General features: G+C 44.0%; 3 protein-coding genes across 5 annotated transcripts in view; 2 read left to right on the top strand and 1 right to left on the bottom strand.

Moving 5' to 3' along the window:
- The first annotated feature begins 435 nt into the window (after positions 1–435).
- On the top strand, positions 436–3,285 carry LOC310877132 (thrombomodulin-like). Its single transcript, XM_083790859.1, has one exon. It carries the CDS (start codon positions 623–625, stop codon positions 2,339–2,341), a length of 1,719 nt encoding a protein of 572 aa, XP_083646985.1. The 5' UTR covers positions 436–622; the 3' UTR covers positions 2,342–3,285.
- Positions 3,286–3,389: 104 nt separating this feature from the next.
- tlr5b (toll-like receptor 5b) lies at positions 3,390–8,891 on the top strand. Of its 2 annotated transcripts, XM_083790858.1 has the most exons (5): positions 3,390–3,480; positions 4,362–4,415; positions 4,779–7,104; positions 8,038–8,126; positions 8,265–8,891. In XM_083790858.1, exons 2-5 carry the CDS (start codon positions 4,365–4,367, stop codon positions 8,544–8,546), a joined length of 2,748 nt encoding a protein of 915 aa, XP_083646984.1. In that variant the 5' UTR covers positions 3,390–3,480; positions 4,362–4,364; the 3' UTR covers positions 8,547–8,891. The 2 variants fall into 2 exon arrangements, with proteins under 2 accessions (XP_083646984.1, XP_083646983.1); XM_083790857.1 differs by having other exon boundaries at positions 3,426–4,415.
- An 8,901-nt stretch (positions 8,892–17,792) lies between these two features.
- The window catches only part of disp1 (dispatched homolog 1), a 117,766-nt gene continuing 113,961 nt past the window's right edge, over positions 17,793–21,597 (bottom strand). For both annotated transcript variants that reach the window (XM_083790855.1, XM_083790856.1), the window contains 2 exons: positions 21,321–21,584; positions 17,793–20,968 (listed from right to left, as the gene is read on the bottom strand). In XM_083790855.1, the coding sequence (XP_083646981.1) occupies positions 19,121–20,968; positions 21,321–21,584 (2,112 nt within the window). In that variant the 3' untranslated portion in view covers positions 17,793–19,120. The remainder of the gene's footprint in view (positions 20,969–21,320; positions 21,585–21,597) is intronic.

Raw genomic sequence — 21,597 nt, forward strand, 5'->3', positions numbered from 1 at the left:
CACTCCGTTTGTCCCTCTGTCCTGTTGTAGCCTGGCTCCAGCCCTGAATCGCTAGCCACGCCCATTAAGAAAATATGTTGCTGCACGATACATCGTATCGTATCGATATCGAGATATCTGCCATATATATCGTGATATATATTATATCGTATCGTATCGATATCGAGATATCTGCCATATATATCATGATATGAATTTTTGTCCATATCGTGCAGCCCTAACGCACACACACACACACACACACACACACACACACACACACACACACACACAGAGTTGTCAAGGACTTATGACAGATATGGCATATGGGAAGAGGTCGGGGTGGGGTGGATGGTCCTGTGCATGCGTGCGTAATGACAGTGCGTAATTGGAGAATGCAATGCTCCGCTCCGCAGTGTGCAGTCAGTGGGAAGAAAAGTTTCAGCTTTTCTTTTTTTAGGGAGAGAGCTGAGCGGCGACTCGCCAGGGTGATAAAAAAGAAACTTCCTTCCTCGCCCACACAACACTCACTGACATGGAGTCGGGGGTTATATAAATGTGAGCTGTCGCGGGGTAAACACTTTCTCTATAGTCCATAAGCTGCACATTTCTACGGACGCATAATTAACAATCGATCTCGAAAATGAAGAGCATTACAGGACCGTTTGCATTGGTGGGGTTGCTACTGCTAGCGGTGAGTAACGGGCTCTCCCAGAATAACGGATACTGCATTGGGAACCAGTGTTTTGTGGCGTTCCAAGATCCCACCGATTTCGCGACCGCCCAAAATAACTGTGCCGAAAATGGTGGACATTTAATGACAGTTCGATCGTCTGTGTCTCATGACACCCTTTTCATTATTTTAGGGGGCCGTTCGGGGGAATACTGGATCGGTTTGCATTTATCTAGCGGATGTCCCGACGCTTCGACGGAACTACGAGGGTTCCAGTGGGTGACGAAAGACGGCGAGTCCGACTTCTACAACTGGGGTGCTTTTGACGGCACGTGTTCCCCGCGGTGCGTGTCGGTGTCCAAAGAAGGGGATTTCAAATGGAACCAGGAGTCGTGCAGCATGCGCGCGGCCGGTTATCTGTGCGAGTACAACTTCCAGAATCCCTGCAAACGTTTAGCCGTTAGAGGGGACGAGTCGGTCGCCTACTCGACCCCGTACGGATTCGAGGGCGAGGATGTGCTGTCTCTGCCCCCGGGGAGCACAGCTGTGCGCCGGCCTGCGGAGACCAAGGCCATCTGCTTCGGCGAGCGGTGGCTGGAGGCCCCCTGGAGCTGCGAGATATTAAAGGGCGGCTGTGAGCATGAGTGTGCAGACGGGCGACGGCCCGTGTGCTTCTGTCCGCCCGGGCAGGTCGTGAACCCCAAAAACAATGTCACGTGCGAAGTGTTCAAAGATGACCCGTGTCTGTCCCTGCGCTGCGAGCAGGCCTGCTTCCAGACCAACGACACGTACGCGTGCATGTGCGACCACGGCTTCGAACTGGCGCCGGACGGCAGGACCTGCGAGGACATCAACGACTGCGCCGACGAGCGACAGTGTCCGGGAGATCACTTCGCGTGCGTCAACACGGTCGGCGCGTTCGACTGCGTCTGCGAGGGTGGCTACCGGCTGACTGGAGACGGCCGCTGCGTGGATGTGGACGAGTGCATGTCGGCTCCCTGCGAGCACATGTGCACCAACACGGCCGGCGGCTACGAGTGCTCGTGTTTCGACGGCTACGCGGTGATGCCAGAGGCACCGCACAAGTGCAAGCTGCACTGCGGCCGGGTGGAGTGTCCCGCGGAATGCGACCCAAACGACCACCTCCAGTGCTACTGTCCCCAGGGGTACATCTCAGACGAGAGGGCGAGCGGAGTGTTCTGCATCGACATCAACGAGTGTGACATGGGCTACTGTGCCCAGGATTGCCAAAACACGCATGGGAGCTACATCTGTTCGTGTGCCGAAGGTTTCACGTTGGTCGACGTGTATAAGTGCAAAAAGGACTATGTGGACGATGTGTCCACAGTGGACGTCGACACGGACGGGTGGGAAGGCTCCGGCGCGACGACGCCGTTCGTCTTCATCACCCCAAGAATAACTGTGCTGAACCCCGATCCGTCTGGCCGTCCGTCCGGTGTGACGGCTGGAGGGCTGACGGGGATCATAGTGTGCATCGTGATAATTGTCATCTTCTTGTTGGTTTTCCTAGCTCACCACATCCTCAAAAAACGAGGTAACGGTAAATTGGAGAGCGCCGGTGCGCTCAAAACTCAGGGGGATGAGGATGAGTGCCATGACTTGGAGCAAGTAACGACAGAGAAGAATGAAAAAACAGCGTCAGAAACAACTTTAAAACAAGACTCCTGAATGTCAGTGAATGGATGGATTGGGGGCGGGGAGGGGGGATTTGTTACTGGATTTGACTCCTGAATGTCAGTGAATGGATGGATGGATGTGGGGTGGGGTGGGATTTGTTACTGGACTTATGCTGCAGCTTCAACACAAGAAGTTTAACAGCAGCGTTTTGAAATGACTGCTCATAATTAGACCACAAACCGTGTAGTTGAAATGTAAATAAACAATGCCAAAGAACACACTCACACAATAATGTAATAGGCTACTATTAAATTATGAAACTGGTGGTGTTTTACCCCCCTTCTTTGCTTTGTCTTCGATAGCCATTTTAGACAGCACAATTGTGCCACCATGTGGCCTAAAACCGGCATTGCAACCAGTCGAGTTGAGATGTTGCAATAGTCTTATCTCCTCCTCTCTCACTGTAAATCTGTAATCACTTTTTAGGAGTTAAAACGATACATGTAGCTTCTCAAGCGAAACAGACATAAAGGTTTACATTTTACGGTAGGCCTTTTTCATGTTATTTATTGACACAAGTTAGGGCAGGCATTCTGTTTTCGCCATTTGAGATTGTAGTGTAGCCCATGTTTTGTAATTGCATCATCAAGCTATTATTATGTCCATGGATATACAGAATGAACTCAACAATTATAAATTCATAATACTTTTTATATAATCACCAACATGAATTACGTTTGTTATTTACAGCTAGGTAGAGTAGTGGGGCGAGATGGAAAAGGGGTGACCGTACACTACCCGTTACTGTGTCTAGTGTATATGCGATATGCCACAATGTAAATAGCCCACATGACTTACCATTATATTGACTGAGTAGCACCCCACAACACAGGAAGTTATGAAATCACATGAGGAAAGTTGGGATTGCGAAATCAAGCCACATAAAGTAAACTGCCTTTTATTGCATCTAAAATAAAGCTACTTCATTTATGAAACCTTTTCAAAGACTACATGATTTTACATGTAGGCTATTTCCCATTGTAGGAACAGCCCATTACCTAAGCGGCAGCATTTCTAATATTGACAAGAAAAGACAATTGTACCATTTGTCATAGTATTTTAAGAAGAACGACACGCCCGGCCGGGTGAGGAACAGTGGGCTGATGTGGTTCTAAAAACCTTCAACACAGGTAAGAAGACAATAATTTTTCATGGCAAAGAAAGTTCCAACAGTAGGGAATATTTAAACGAATGTTTTTTTCTTCTTCTAAATACAAATACTTAATGTCTACGGTGGACCACAAAAGCACAAAGTGTCCCTCCCACAGCTAATTGCAAGTAAAAATAAGGAAAATAACAAAAATATATACGACTACTAATATTAATAATACCATATAATACTACTACTACTACTAATAATAATAATAATAAAGACAATAGATACAAAGTATTGAATCAAATCACCCAAAATCAAATTACAAAGAGGACATTTTAATGTATTGAATTAATTCATGGATGGGTGTGTGTAGCCCTACTGCGCACAACGCCATCACCATTATTAAAGTATGAACTAACACAGTTCATACTACACAGTAAAGACCTGTGTTAATTTAACTGAGTGTGAAGATGTCCAACTTTGTACACTGGGTTTAACGAACACTGAAGATTTGACCAGTGAAGGCTCTTTGTAAATATGAATATTGTGCGTGTAGCTGAAATAGATATCCAGTCATATTAACACTGAAGAGTCTAAATAATAGGGTAGTGTGTAACTGAGAAGAGGAACTAACCAGGTGCTCAACAGAGGTAGCAGGACGTGATAATGATAAAAAGGTGCTCACACGGATCAAAAAATGATGAAAAGAGAAAGATCCGGGCAAGAAGGGCATTCTTGCCCTGATGAAGATCTGTTAGGTCGAAACATGTTGGCAGTTGCCTTTTAATTTAATAAAGGCTTTCCTCATTTTTTAACCTTGTGTGCCCGGATCCTTCTCTTTCTGTCTTTTTATAGTGTATAACTGAATAGAACATTAACATGATTGCCTTAACTAAGATGAGCCCTTCCTCCCAGGCAATGATGTGGAGGGTTGCTCTTCAGATGGTTGTCATTGGTGTATGCATGCAGGTAAGTCTGGAACAGGGTATATACTATTTACTTCACAATGCTGCATTCCCATAGCATGTACTAGTAACCAGGGTGCGCGCACGCACGCACACGTGTGCACGTATGAGCACATTTACATTTTGTGGATTTTAAATTATATATGAATAGAAAATGTGAAAAACAATGTGGTACACTGGAAACAGTAGACTGCAAAAAGGGTAAGAAAACAGTTACCAGTTGCAGCCACATGAAGCTGCTATTATGCAATGTATGAAATATCTTCAGTGCAGCTTACTACTATTCTTCTTGACATATCCTTAAGAATTCTAAATTTGAGACGTCCTGTAATTCTTTTGATTTTGTAATTACGTGCCTATCCTGCAGATGCCCAGGTGCTATTCCTCATGCCCTCTACATGGGACGGTAGCCAATTGTGCCTCACAGAATCACCACTGGGTCCCTGCTCTGCCTCCCAACATTACCCATCTCTACCTGGAGATGAACTATATCAGTGAGATCAATGACACTTCCCTAGCTGGGTTTGAGGCGCTGTTGGAGCTGGATCTTGGAATGCAAAATGTGGGTCTCATGATCAGGAACAACGCCTTCCACAGACAAAGACACCTGGTTCGTCTGGTCCTTGGTTATAATCCTGGCCTTCAACTGGAACCCAAGGTGTTTGTGGGATTGTCCAGTTTACAGAAGCTCTACATTGATTATTCTAAGTTGAATGGTTCCATTTTGGAGGATAATTATCTGCAGCCACTGTTGTCCTTAGAGACACTTGACCTCTTTGGTAATGACATTGCGAGGGTCCGCCCCGCACCATTCTTTTCAAAGCTAACAAAGCTCACAGAGTTGATACTGGAGTTGAATCGGATTGAAATGATATGCGAGGAAGATATGATTAGTTTCCAGGGCAAACACTTTGGGCTTCTGAACTTGAAGTCTATTAGGCTTACTGGCATGTTAAATGAGAGTTTTGACTGGGAAAGATGTGGGAATCCTTTCAGAAGGATGACTTTTGACATGCTTGACTTGACTGAAAATGGGTTTAATTCAGACAATGCAAGACTGTTTTTCAGGGCAATTCAGGGGACTGAGATTAAACATTTAAAATTTAGTTTGGGATTATTGGGTAAAGGATTTTCCCATGACAACCTCCCAGATCCCAACAGCAGAACATTTGAGGGCCTCCAATATAGTGCAATTACACATTTAGACCTGACTAAAAACAGGATATTCTCTTTGCAAAAGGATGTGTTTAGTTCACTGGATGAGGTGATAATAATTGACATATCCGAAAACAAAATTAATCAGATAAACAAAAATGCCTTTGGTGGTCTTCAAGGACATCTACGGATGCTTAACATCTCACACAACATTATAGGGGAAATCTATTCTCACACATTTACTAATCTGACAGACCTCAGAGTGTTAGATTTGTCTTACAACAACATTGGTGCATTGGGATATAGATCATTCAGTGGACTTCCCAAGTTAAGAATGTTAGATCTGACAGGAAATTCTCTCAGAGAACTAGGCTCACCTGCATCATTATCAAGCTTGGATTACCTCCTTTTGAGAGACAATAAGTTGAATTACAAATCACTTTACGGCATTATTAATTTGGGCGATAATAGTATCCATCTGAACATTGAGGACAACAGGCTGACAAACCTGGAGGATGTTTATCAAATTTTGACTCATTTCACACGCCTGCAGAATTTCTTCTTTGGTGGTAACAACATAAAATGGTGCACCTTAAATATGGACTATTCAACAACTCATCCAAAACATTTACAAGTGCTAGATCTCCACGACAGCTCCTTGCAGGTCTCTTGGGCTCAGGGGAGATGCCTTACCCTGTTTGATCATCTGGAGAATCTACTGGCTCTCTCTTTAAGCAGAAACTCCCTGCAGTTGCTCCCCAAGGGCATTTTTAGAGGTCTCACCTCGATACTCGAAATGGACCTCTCCTCCAACTCCTTGAACTATCTTGAACCAGACACCTTCCCAGAGAGCCTAAAAAGGCTCGACCTCTCCAACAACTTTCTGGCCTCACCCGACCCAGCGACCTTCCACTCTCTCACCCATCTCAGTCTCTCGTCAAATCGTTTCTATTGTGACTGTAATCTGGATGTCTTCCTAACATGGCTGAACACAACCAATGTCACTTTTTGGATCTCAGGCATGAGCTCCCTCGACAAGAACCTCCGGGAGCTCCGGTGTGAATTCCCCCCAGACGTCCAGAACGTCCCCCTGCTGGTTTACAGCCAGCATGTCAAGCCCTGCGAGGAGGATGACGAGCGGGCGGTTCAACAACTGAAGCTGTCCCTCTTCATAGGCTCCACCCTCTCCCTCATCCTCATCGTTGTCAACGCGATCATTTATGCTCGTCTCAGAGGGCAAATATTCATAATTTACAAAAAGGTGCTTGGCCGGGTGCTAGAGGGCCCAAAGCCCGTGCCCCCTGCCGCTGCTGATGTCACGTACGATGCTTACCTCTGCTTCAGCAACAGTGACTACAAGTGGGTGGAGAAGGCCTTGCTGAAGAGGTTGGACAACCAGTTTGTGGAGAAGAACCTCCTCCGCTGTTGTTTTGAAGCCAGAGACTTCCTGCCAGGAGAAGATCACATTTTAAACATCAGAGATGCCATCTTCAACAGCAGGAAGACCATTTGCGTTGTCTCTAAGGAGTTCCTTAACGGTACAGGTTTTAATTATTTACTTCTATAACATGGATGGCAAAGCCAGTATGTAGTGAGTAAGTAGCCAGAGTATGTAGAGGACCCACATTTCTTATCAGTCTCATGGGCCATAATGTCTCTGCTCTGTTTGACCTCGGTTTCTCTGCACTCTAAACAAAGCATTAAATGCCATTTTTAATTACAATTAAATCACCAAATAGAGGCTTATATTGAGAACATAAGCATATGGTTTTGATTGGTAGACACTACACAGAGCTGAAGGGGTTTCCAACTTCCTGGATTTCTATTCCTGGGACATTAGCATGCTATAATGGAAGCCATTGTTCTCAATAAAACTGAAAATAAACACATTGAAATGCTTGGGAACAAAAACCCTGCCTAAAGATGATGTCACTGGCAGCCGGTCTTCTTATGTGTCCACAGCCCTTCTATGAGACACAAACTGAGTAGAAGAAAATGGTACCAATTCATCATGAGCATTAGTGAGGACCACTATATGAAGATAAGTTGAAATGGGTGAAGTCGTAATTTAAGCGATGCTGTGTCAGCATGTACAGCTCCTGTACAGTCAAACTTCATGATGGCACATAGAAAAATCTAATTTAAACACCCTCACAATTAATTCATTAATACCTTCAGCTGGGTTTATCTGTCAAAATGGCCACTGTGTAAAGGGTCCATTCAATATAACTCTCTGTAGGTGCAGGTGGCTAGCGCTGGATGTAAAAAGCATGTACATCAACCAGTTTGAATTCTTATAGAACTACTCTTCTATTATTTACATTCTAGTCATATATCACACACACACACACACACACACACACACACACACACACACACACACACACACACACACACACACACACACACACACACACACACACACACACACACACACACACACACTCTAACTGTCGAGTGCCTCCTCACAGATGGCTGGTGCCTGGAGGCCTTTGCTTTGGCTCAGGGCCGGATGCTAGAAGAGCTCACAAACGTCCTGATCATGCTAGTGGTGGAGAAGGTGTGTATCACTATTGAAACATCAGCAGTGTTGCCTCTCCCTGTTTTATTATTATTGTTTGTTTGTCAGGCCTAGTCCCTTCCACTTCAGTAGAATCTGTTTTAAATTCTCAACTTACATTTCCAACTTTAAAACTAGGTGCCGCACTACCAACTGATGAAGCACAAGGCAGTGAGGGCTTTTGTCCAGAAGAGAGAGTACCTTGTCTGGCCAGATGACCCACAGGACCTGGAGTGGTTCTACGACAGGCTCATCACCCAGGTCCTCAAAGACAGCAAGCTGAAGAAGGTGGATTATGACGTGGCAGAGGGTGCACAGGCTGCCATCAAACCTGATGATGATAACATTCATGTTCAACGAGGAAATGAGGATAATGTTCAACTGGAAAATGAAAATGGCATCGAACTTCAAAATCTTTGAACAACCAATATACTTTTATACTAAACCAGATATGATTGAGTTTTTGCTTGCATATATTCACAGGTTTTTAAAACCTGTGAATATAATGGCAGCAACTCTGGACGAATATAATGACCTGCAGGAAACTTAATGAAGGACCACTGAGAAGTTCTGCTGATCTGGTGGTAGTAGGTTGTTTTTACCACAAGATGGAGACCTTTACATATTTACTAGCTAGTAGTTGGCCACTGTCAATGCAACCGAGTTGAGCTTTATAGTACTGGCTCTGTGATATTGATAGAATAATTCACAGGAGAATTTGCAGTTTTTATTACTTGCATGAGTACTATATATACACAAGAATGGCATTTTTTTGCAGGGGCACGGTGGCACAGTTGGTAGTGCTGTCGCCTCACAGCTAGAAGGTCCTGGGTTCGATTCCCGCTCGGGGCGCTGTGGGTGCTGGCGGCGTGTTTCCTCCTCCGCGTCATCAGTGCCCATACCCGAAGGCGGGGTTGGCGAAAGGGCCTTTCTGTGTGGAGTTTGCATGTTCTCCCCGTGTCCCCTAGGGTAGATACCCTCACAAAAACATGCAGTAATCCTGGTCTCTAAACTGCCTCCCCCTGGCCAGCCGGGGCGCCTGATGGAGGGGAAAGGAACTGGTTGGAATAACGTGTTCCTTCCATGCGCTACGTCCAACCAGGGAAACTCCCCCCTGTCAGGTGTAAAGGAGCAACTTGGACACTCAAGCATGAAGGAAGCATGAGTTAAGTCCGTTGCTCTCCCCAGGTTGGCGGAGGGTGTGTAGAGCCCAGGATCACATTAGATGATTGACACAGGGGTGAAAAATGGGTTACAAAATTGTGGGATAAAAAATATATATAAAAAAAAAAAAGAATGGCATTTTCATTGTTAAGTTAATTTAAACTGTTTAAACTGTTCATTGTTGAAATTAGAGTAAAAATAGCCATACTATTTAATCGCACTCATGACTTTGTCCCTCTGTCGCTCTTCTGTCACTTACCAATGTTCTAAAAATAAAACATCAATTCCTTGACAACGAAAATACCCTAAATCTGAGCTGTGTGTTAAAACAGGAAGCCACTGCTGGGCAGAGTACAACTTCCTTCCTGTTGGGCTGACTGTATAGCCCCTCACTGCAAAGCTCTTGATTTTTAACCCATTCTGAACGGGAACCCCTTTTGGTGTTAGCATTATGTTATAATATAGCCATTGAAAAATAGCAGATCTACAAGCTCATAGCGCGCCACCGAGTGGCGCGCTATGAGCTTGTAGTTCTGCTATTTTTGTCATTTTTGTCATTTTCAAACAGACATTTTTAGAATCTGATCTCCGGTCAAAATGGGTTAAGAGCCAGCTATTCAGATCTCACTCCCAACAGAACAAACACAACACTGGCCATGTCTGAATGGTCATACTGACAGAAAAGATGAGGGCAACCTCATCCATTACATCTGTTGTATGACTGACATAAATCAAGCCAATTATCCTGCAATTGCCAGTGAGGCTGCAACTGGAGGCCAGCAAACGCTTTCTGAACATACTTTAACTTGTCTAAATCAGTAGTTCTCAGGCCCATTGCTGGGGAGCCAGACTATGGATGGTTTTCATTCAAGGCATCAGATGAACACAATTTACTACTTCATGGACCACTAGCAGTAGCATGATACGAGTCCACCAGGGCTGGAACTGAGCCTCCTGATCTAAACACCAGCACACACTTGGAAAGCCAGTCAGTGCACTGACTGGATCCGGTCAGTTTTATTCATTATATAAAAGGTATAAAACATATAAAAATATAATCACACCCGTGTGAAGTGAGGGGCGCTAATATAATAAAGTCTAACTCATGTTGATTAGGTGATGTAATGGTGATATAAAACAAACGGTGCCAACACAAACATTACACGCCATGAAGAGACAATATGACATAATGAGGTACATTATGAAAGTAAATTTTCCCTTTATTGTCAAAACAAACATTGAACTAAAGACAAACATTCATGTCAGTCAGTCTGTCACGCCTCGAGACACGCTCCATATATGGTTGTCTCCATATATGAAGATCACAACACTGACCTCATCAAACCCTGCATAGCCATACATGGAGAAGACTTATTACCTAGATTATCACCTAGATCTGCATACGGAGCCGGCCAGCAACTCTACATCTGACCTCACGGACACCAGATTAATAGTTGAACTCCTGCTTCTTAACTGTGCCGTATCAAGAAGCTCTTTGGTTTCAGCGCGGCATCGCCCTTTGGGGCCTCAGAGTCATCAAACCCTGGATAGCCATACAAGGAGAAGACTGTATCATCACCTAGATCTGCATATATGAAGTCGGCCACGGCCAGCAACTCTACATCTGACCTTCTTAAATCAATCAAACTCTCGTAGGTTATAGACACATTGGAAATGTTGAACATTGGTTTCTTGAATTCTTCAAATGACAAAAGCCAATCTAGTTCCCCGAGCAGTGATCACAGGACAATCCTGTTTCACATCCACAATCCTGCCCCAGTCCAACAGCTCTGTCAAAACCCATATTTGAAAAAGTGTGTCAACATTTACCGTGTAAACAAACTCTCCAGGTTTCTGGCCTCTATACAGTTATTTCAAACGTTGGAACGGTGGAATATTCTTAAAAGAGACACACATGCTTCTTAGATTCTCCCTCAGAGGGAAATGCAATAAACCCCTGCCCTGTGCTGTGACCATAGCTAATATTTGACCTCAGTTTAAACAAATATAATTATAGGCCGCTCACGCAGACTGAGGAGGAGTCCGTTGAGGGAAGTGGGTCCATCTTCACGACCTTGATGTAGTAGTGGAAGTGCAAGATACAGTAAAGGGAGCCATAGGGAACCCAGGGGAAAGTCCAATGCCGAGGGGAACACAAACTGTCCTGTATCATCCAAAATAAGACCTTTCCTTTCCACATAGAACCATCTCTCATCACAGTTCCCTTCAACTTAACCCTGATGTGGGTGGTTTTCTTACGTAATGTGTTTTATAGTGTTTTGTTTGTTTGGGGGACTTTATTTTCCCCCTTTTTGGTTTAAGAGGAGCAAATGAATGTGAGAGGAAAGAGCTACAACCACACATTAAAGCTCAGTGGTACTTTTCCTAACTACTCTCTAATTCATCCAATGAACAACTCAATTGTGCAACTTGTCTCTGCAACAAACTACCGTGACTACACTTGGGAGCCATCACAGAAATGGCTCACATCTTCATATGCTTTTTGGATTTGTGCAACACTAAGGCTGTAACAAAACAAAAAGACAAAGCAATGTCGAAAAACCTTTCCAAACAAATGCAGCATGGATACTGAAATCTTGGGTGTAAATATAACTATCTATGTGTAGTATACTGTATAAATTGACCCATAAGGGTGCATTATCTTTTGAATAGATGCAGCATCCTTTTAAAGACCACCTTAAAAAGGAAAGAGACAGAAAGAGTGTGGGTGACACAAATCACCTATCGAATACTGTAAGGAGGAACTAAATAAACTGTCATTACAAGAACACCACTGTGGCATGCTGAGACTTTTACACTTGTACATCATGTACTTAGACATTCTTAATAGCATAATCATTAGACAGTCAAGCATTTCTCTATTACATCGCGGAACCGGTGTAAGAGAGATGAGGGACATGGTTCAAAGGTCATGAGCCAGAGTTGAACCCATATGTACAAGATAAGGAGCTCGGTCCGCTCTGCTCTGCTTTTTCCATCTTTCCCCTCAGGTAGACTTGTATGACGCACAGAGGAGAGTTCATAATGTACACCCACGCCTGTCTGCAAAAACAGTTTACTGTTGTACAGCAGGAACTACTACAGAGCACCTGCAGTAGAAGTCCATCTCTAGCTCTGAGCAAGAAGAGGGATGAGAGAGAGAGAGAGAGAGAGAGAGAGAGAGAGAGAGAGAGAGAGAGAGAGAGAATGGAACAGAAGGGAAGACAGAAAGAAACAGATGGAAGTAACCCATATTTTCTACACAGGTCTGGGTTTGGGGGTTGTTTGCAGTAGTAAAACAAGATAGTTGATGTCCCTGAGTTTTGCTACACAGTGACATCATGATGGGGAGACTGGGGTTTGAGAAGAGAAAAGATGACAGTGAGACGAAAGAGATACAGATCAAAGGACATGATTAAGAAAGAGGACAGCGAAAGAGAGAGAGGGAGAGAAAGGACGAGGAATGGAAAAATAGGACAAGAGAGAGAGAATGGAGAAAGAGAGACCTAGCTGGGCAGATATCACGGCTATGAAGTTTTAATGGGAACAGGACTGCTTCTCCCATCAGCCCCTGGGCTGTGGCTGTAAAAAGCCAGGCCAGAAAGAGATACAATTTGAAAGTAACATTTCACTGCATTCATATTCAGTGTCCAGTTGTACTTTTCAAAATCTAATAACTATTAACTAAATGTGAAAAGTTAATGTTGCAGACTGACTGCTTCAATGCATGAATCATGAAGAACATATTCATATTCAAGTAAGTGAACTGCTTTAAACACATTAAATTGTTTTCTCTTAGACATCTCTGCTTCAATAGTTAGAACCATGGAAGAAGAAAGAGTGTTGCCTGATATTCAGACTAAACACTGAATTATTGTTATTATAATTGTAATTATCATTCTATTATTCTACATGTGTAGTCATGTTTGCGTCTGGAGGATTTAATTGTCCGCCACAAATAACTGCTGTATCCGCTTTTGCACATGTTTACCTGACATGTTATTAAAACTGAACATACCTGAAATACTTGACATTATGCTGACTAAACATCACAGCGTGTTTAATAAGTCAAGGAATGTCGTTTGTAAGTGATTTTCATATACTGAAATGAACGACTTTCTTGAAAATCAAATAAAGCAGTAATGTCAAGTATACTGTCGAGTTGTCATAAATGGGATAAACTAAACATGAGAACACCCATATTCAAACAGGTGTGTGCGTGTTAGTGTTTCATATTGACACTAATGGCTATAGATAAGCTCTGGGTCACTTCACCAACAGGCAGTATTGTTGTCTCCACCAGGCCGAAGGCATGTGGAGAGAGTATGTTTTGCACTCCGTCCGTGTGTGTGATTGTGTCCGTCAGTCCGTCTGTATAGAGCTAATCTCCGACACCGTTAACCCAGTCAATGCCAAATTTTGCACACACACTCCCTGGATGCCAACGATGAACCTCTGCCCCTCTGCCCCAAGGGCCAACCTCTGCCACCAGAACAGCCTGTTATAGCGCCACCAGGAGGCAGACTTTTGACATTTTTTGATATTACTCCTCCAGATTCTGTCCAAAAATCTCCCAAATTGTTACACACTATCTCTATAGTCATGTGTTCAAGAAGGATCTGTCCGATATTTCATATTCCATCCTAGTTGGCTAACATTGGCTTTCAAAGTTTGCAGGATTGATATGTTTTGAACAAAAAGCCTCAAATCATGAACACAGCATGCAATTTACATGAAATCTTTCACAGATTTTCCTACAAGGCTGAGGAATATATTCCACCCTTTCCACCCTCACCAACAGGTGGATCTTTGTAAAACACATTTTTGGAACAAAATGCCTCAAATCATATAATTGCCATCCAAGGCGTAAGAAGAAATGGCAGCCTTTTCACATTGGCCTATTATAGCGCCACCAGGAGGCCACAACCTGCCCTGGTGGAGACCTGTGCCCCGAGGGGCACTTTATCTAGTTCCACTCATGTGACCACATGGAAACCTTTATATCACAATGTGTCAAATCTATAGAGAAGATAAATAACAGACTTAAGTTCAAACAGCCTTCAAATCCCATGTGACACACGCAACCTCAAAATTTCACATCACATGAAAGCCAGTGAAATATAACCCTCTGTGGCAATGGTTGGTTCAAACGTAAAGTCAACGTCAGACCATCAGAGCCAAACTCCCAGCAAACGACTAACTTTATTAGCTCACACTGTCCCAAATACACTGCCGACCGACCCACAACTCAGGGAGGCATGTCATCTAAAGTTACTGACCTTCACATACCACATCAAAGGAAAGACGGGGAATGAAATGACGAGTGGATGGGATGACTTCTTCCTCTCCCAGCTGACCCTGGAGGAAACAGGTGTTTTCTGCACTTGAAGAGAGAGAAGAGACAGAAATAGAGAGAGAGAGAGAGAGAGAGAGAGAGAGAGAGATTTAGTGTACCCTTAACGTAGTGTTTTGTTCTTCTTTCAACATATTGGGTTCACAAAAACCACAATGCAAATCAATTACAACCACAATCTCTCACACTACCAGAATTATCTTAGTTATCAACCTAAGCTCCATTTCATACTTCGCACACTGTCGTGCGACAGTGTCACATGCCATTCATGGACATATCCGATAGAGTACAAGCCTGCATGCAGCACGTTCAGAGCTTGTAGATCTTTCAGCATTTTGGAAATTGTTCAAAAATTCAAAAAATGCCCAATATAAGGATGCCAGGTTGAAAGTGGTTAAGTAAAATAAATCAGAAAAGGGAAAGGGAAAATTAAAACAAAATTGAGGCCTGCTGCTAGATATTAAGATTAAGTAACTCAGGAGGTACAGTGGCCTTGTGGGAACCAGAATGTTTCAATCACTGGCTCATCCTGGCATTGTGAGTGACAAAGTGTTCTTGAGCAAGACAATGAACCCCTAACTGCTCCAGATAAGCATTGGTTGTCTAACTCGCTGGTTCCCAAACATTTTTATGGGTCCCTTTATTTTTAGTTTCCTAGGTTATGTTTTTAATTATTATTTCAAAACATTTTCATAAAACATTGCTCTGCTATTTTCACTAGTTACAGGTCACAGGCTAAAAAGTTACCGCTTTTGTTTTCAAACTTAAGTTAATGTAAAGGGAAACTTAGCAGATTTTTAACCTGAATCCTATTGCTCCACTCTGAGGATGTGAAAATCTGACATAAGACTTTCCTATGCATTCTCACACAGCTCAGTCTCAAAAGGCACTGGAAAATCTCCTCTTGCGAACGTAAATCAAAGCACATTTCTATCCAATCAGTACATCCATGGCCGCAGTTCATAAAATGACTCATGCTGCACTGTCGTTCCACTCAGGGATGCTGAGGGCCATCTGTATATTGTACATATGTTTAATGGACAGGGGCTGCGCCAAAGATTTTGGGCCCCATCATGGAAAGATATCACATTGGGGCCAGGGCCTTCCCAGCCTTGCACAATCACCACATCTCTTGAACCTATAATAATCAACCCCCATATACAAAAAGGATTGACATAATACTGTACGATCTTTGAAGCTCACTTGTAATCTGAAACTTTGAAGTTAGTGACAGTGAAGTGAGTGAACATGGATATAGGCTATGGATACGTTTATATTTCTATATAACAACGTTACATACCTGCACATGAAACACATTCATAGCATTATATGCTTTTAAGAGGTAGCACGGGAAACATTAGATATTCAATATTTGGTAGCTTTTAACAATTTGCTGACTAGAGAGTAGAGACTAGTCAGATATCATGCTGTCAAGGGCAGTGGTTTTCAAACTGGATTGTGACATACAAGTGCAGGCATACATACTTTGAGTATGCTTTTTGTTGTCCTTAAATTTTTAGCCCAATTTGAATTACCTTCATGTTCTTCTTCCACAGAGAAGCTGAGATTTGACAGTACTCGCGCGCTCTGCTTGCGCACTAGTAGTGTGCAGGCACTCGACAGAGTACAGTTCTAGTGGAGCTTTTATTATAATTACTAACATAATAATTTGCATGTAGGAGACAGGTACATGAACTACCGGTAAAATATGTTATTTTATCAATGCCCCTTGTCTGGGCTTTATTTTGTACATGGTTGTAATTGTATTCAATAAAACACTAAATATTTGGTGGTGGATCCAAAAATCCTGGATTGGTCAGGTCATGATAAAGTTTGTCAACATCTGCGACTGCTCTACTAAACTATAGCATATCCCACCTACTGCTATTTTAAAGAAAGACAATAAAGTAGTCTTTTTCCTAAATTAATTTATGTTGTGTTTAAATATAGACTTTCAATAGTCATTCATTCTAAAACTCACCTACCTCCTTGGATGCGGGTGACTGTTGATGAATCAGCTGGCTGGGTCTAGCACCAACAAGGTGAAGGCCATTTTTCATGTAGCCTAGTATGACAGCGTGTAGCTTGCTAAATCTTCTTCTGTGGATAGCTTGCTAAATGTTAGCTTGTGTAAAATAAAAAGGCTTCATCAGTGGCGAAAAAAGCTAAATGTAAACATACACTCTATCTGCAATAGGATGCATAGCGGTAGTCTAATTAATTCAGTAACGATTAACCACCTTTCTCTGTGTAGAACATGATAACATCCTATGCTTGGTAGTAATTTAGATAGATATCACATTGTTTGACTAGGTCTGGCTGTATCGGCGGTCTGCAGAATCTGTTTTTACATTGTTTGACTGTCAGCTCAGCTGTCAGGAATCCCTTCACAAACTCTTGGAAGAACTTGAAATTCAGCAACAAGTACAGTTTGGGGGATGGGATAAACCATTTCGTGTGGGTGCGGTGCGGTGGGGTGTCAGTTCTGAGTTCAGCGCTACCTGGATGGATAAAGGAGTCAAAATGAACCCCCCTGTCGGCTAGGAGGTAGGAGCCTTGGAGTCGGCCGTTCTTGTTTACTAGTCGGAAACAAAACAGCAGAGGGCACTGTTTTTTACTTTGCCGATGGGTTCCTAAATTGACAAGTCAGAAAGTAAAGACTGAAGACGATCACGAGCCAGTCGCTGTGGCTGAATTAATAGCTCGAGACCTCGAGTATTCTTAATAAAAAAAAAATTGGACCATAAACCTATTTTCAAATGATGTGAAATAAAACGGGGTTTACTACATCCATCATGTAATATTGTGTATTTGGACTGAACAACAGAGAGAAAAACATAATCATTATTCATTACTGGGTATAAGATGTCAGAGGCTATAGCCAGCCCAGTACATATCACACAGACTCTGGGCTACAAGCCAGGAGCGCCACCGGTGGCGCCAGCAGCGATGAGACAATGAAACAGGTGTACACTTTGTTATTTCTAAAGCTATGCCTCCGTTTGAATAATAGGGACCCATATAGTGTTCATTTTTTTTATCCCCTTGCTGTGTGCATAGTACATCTAGAGCCCTATCCGTTTGCTTGCCTGTGCCTGTCTGTCTCCATTTTCAGTTGTATATGGGATGAGAAAAATGAGCTCGACAAGATCACTTAAAAATACATTTTAATCAGTTACACACCTCATTATGGGGTCCTCAGTCCTGGAACATGTGGCGACATGGTCATAACAGCAAAGACTGATTTATACTTGCTTACCAGTGTCACATACAGAAAATAGCCAACTGACAAGCTGACAACATATGCAACGCATTGTGAGCTTGTAGATCGCTTTTTTCGATTCGTGACACGATGTGCAACGAAGTATAAGTCAGGCATAAATGGGAAAAGCTCCCATAAATACAAACAAATAAAACTGAGCCATAGTTCTTGATATAATCAACTTTTTTTTAGTTTTTTATAGTTTATGCATTTGTGAGACTGCATCTGGAACAATATATCAAGTAGGAGACACAATATCACATAGATAGATACTGTACATTTCACCGGTGATGTAGACACTTGCCTTATGAGCAGGGTATTTACTTAGCAAAATTTCACAATGGCGTCTTTGACTGAAAGACTTTTTAGACTATCTTGCGAGGTGAAAGAAAAGTAACCAAGAAACATGCCTGTTATTACAAGATCGGTCCTTTCAATGATTCCACCTGAGGGTGCTCTGGTTTTGTACAGTAGCTAAAGTAGATATATGATGCCATCATGCTAGTCAAAAGATTTTGATTTATTTGTAAGGATAACATCTCTGCAGTCAAGTTGGTTCAGTTAAGGTACATACAGCTTTTACCATCTTCTGTAACAGTTGCTGTGGCTGAGTTGACACAACATTAGGGTGGACCATAGAAACTTTCAGTCAGCGACAAGGAATATAATATACTATTTTGTAGGCTATATATTTCTAGCTCAATCACTTGTACAGTGACTACAAAAAAACACATGTAAGCATAATTTGTTTTTGTAATTGAATAGCTGCATTTCAGCAAAGAATAAGCATGTGCAAACAAAGTAAGGCAGAGGTGATTACATTTGGTTAATCTCAAATGTATGAATAGCTGATAGATATAATGACCATACTAGTTCCTCAATCGTTGAAGGAGGAATGGAAAACAGGGCACAATCAACTCGTGAGATAGTCTGGCATTGTGTGGCTTAAGCTTTTCTGTCACATAAGTTACAATTCCCAAGTAATTCTTCATGTAAAATCAAAGACATTATCTGGCACTTGAATGGAAAAAAAACAACAACAACCCACACACTTTAAACACAGAACATATTTGGTGGGTCCATAATGCTTCATGAAACATATTGAGGCACTTGAGGTCAATGATCGATATCCCCAAATACTGCAAGATTCCACAGGGATATTGCATGCTGATGACGATACCTTTAATGGATAGACCTTTGGATGTCCGTTTGTGGTCAACATAAACTCTCAGATGAGGGATTGGTGTTTATTGCAAGAGCAGGCACGTTGGCTTCAGTTTTTGGCACGTTAAACTCTGAGACAGAATTGCACTTTGCTTTCAACGTCCTGTTAAAACAGATTAGTTTTTTTGGAGAGGTGGAGGACACCTTCTCCTTTTTTGAGTTATTTTGTTTGCATTTTTTGACACTTTGACTCTCCTGTGTGACGGGAATACTATCCGGCTTCTCCTGGTTGCCAGGGATTTTATGACAGGTGTCCGTTTGCGTTGCCATTTTGTCGCCGACACCTGACACGTGATTATTACCACAACATCGATCAAGGTCCGTCCCTCTCGGTCTTTCGTGGCAGCTGCATACTGTGTGTGCTCCTGCTACTGAGGAAGGGGAAGGTCCTCGAGTTTGAGGCTGTGTCTGAGTTGAGTTGCTAATATTTGAACTGGGAGTGGAGGGCCTCACTCCCGTCTGATTACTCTCCTCTTCCCCCACAGATTCTAGGTCTGCAACGGGACCAGAGCTTGGGCCACCTGAGTCTTGGGTTGGACTCGGGGTATTTGATCTCTGCTCTCTAGCTGGGCCGGCATGTAGGCTTGCACCGTGTACACAGTAGTTCCTGAGATGGCAGCTGTGGGCGGCCCCCTGCCTGACGGCCATCATTCTGCCCTGGGTGCAGTGGTGGTAATGAGCTGGGGAACAGTGGACGTAGTGCATACGACACTCCATGTTCTTGTATGCTGGGTCCATGGTGGTGGATAACAGGGCTGCATTTGGGCTACTGTTTTGACCTTCCAAGATGGGGAACAGTTGAGGGGTAGTGGGGCAAGAAGGCGAGTCCTGGGGGTGATGAGTGCAGTGGTGTGGGATCCATGGCTGGGGCAGATGAGGGCGGTCTCCACAGTTGCAATTGGTGTTTTGTGAATAGTGACACCTGGAAGGCGTGCTCAGAGTGGCCACCAGCCCATTCTCAGGACCTGCTCTCCCAGACTCGGCTTTATAAGGGATGTGTGAATAAGGAACGGAGGCGTGGTGAGACGTTATTCCATTATAAAGCTGAGTGCACGCCTCCTGCTCCTCTGCAGGTTTCTCCTCGTTCCTGTGGCCGGACGCCAGAGGCTCCAGCTCATAATGCTCCACCTCCACACCCCGACTGTCCAGCTGGTACTTGCCCAGCCCGGAGCTCTTTGCTTTGGCAGAAGAGGGGGTCGTAGCCGTGCCCTCCGAGTATGCCTGGCACTGGAACTTCTTGGGCAGAGGGATCTGGCCACAGGTGCCCTGGGGCCCCAGGCAGCGGCACATGCACTGAAAGAAGAAGGTGGCGAAGGCCCAGCTGATGCACATGATGAGCATCATGAACGTGCCCAGCTGGGTGTACGCCAGCACCGTTGACGGCATCATCATCGCCCCGGCCACAAAGGTGGTCAGCGCGGCCATGGCGATGGCGGAACCCATGCGGCTGAGGGAGAACACCACCTTCCCCTCGCGGTCTGGCTCTGGGGCCAGCCGGTACGCCACGCCGTAGTGGACGGCGAAGTCCACAGACAGCCCCACCGCCACAGAGATGGTGACGGACTCCAACACGTTGAGCTCCCAGCCCAGTAAGACCAAGGAGCCCACGGTAACGAAGATGGTGCCGGCGATCGAGAAGATGGCGTAGAGGCTGATGATGACGTTCCAGGTGGTTAGGAGCATGACGCTGAAGGCCACGGCCACAGACAGCGCCATGGCGACAAGTGTGCCGTCCGACAGGCTGTCCTGGAGGTCGTAGAACTCCAGGTTGCTGATAAACCATCCGTGGCTGAGGCCTGCCGGGGCGTGCAGGAGCTCCTCTGTGATCCAGGTATCCACCTGAAATATAGGCACATTTAAGGGTCATAACATCACCAGCTGAGGTTCAGGTTCACTGTGAAGCACTTTGTAACCTTGTTTGGAAAAGTGCTATATAAATAAACCTTTATTATAGTTATCATTACTATTATTATTATCATTATCACTTTATTGTCCCTAAAGGAGCCCCAACAAAGAGAAAGCACACTGCTTGAACTACACAAAGTTTGACAAACCCAAGCCAGGAAAATTACACAGAGGTTGGCAGACAGGAGATGTTGTCTAAATGTGTAAATAGCTTCGACAGCTCTTGGGACACGTAGAGAAGAAAACCATGGCCCGTTCTATAATGTCAAAACAAAGCAAACCGTACCTCGCGATAGAACTGGAACATCTTCTCATAGGCTAGTGTGAAGAGGTACGTGCTCTGGAACTCCAGGACGATGGCCCTGATGGTATCGTTGATGTCAAAGCGAGGCCCGGGTGTCTTGCTGTCCAGATGGTAGCTCGTGCTTCGGTCCAGCTCCATAATAGCCCTCTTGATGCACAGCTCAAATACCTCCTGCTTGTAGGGGAAGGTGGACTGACTGCAGCACGGGTAGACGGAGGCTTCCTCGCAGTCCTGGTTCTCCATCCACTGGTTAGGATAG

This window comes from Protomyctophum parallelum (assembly GCF_964188405.1).
Source record: "Protomyctophum parallelum genome assembly, chromosome: 19".
Lineage (NCBI taxonomy): Eukaryota > Metazoa > Chordata > Actinopteri > Myctophiformes > Myctophidae > Protomyctophum > Protomyctophum parallelum.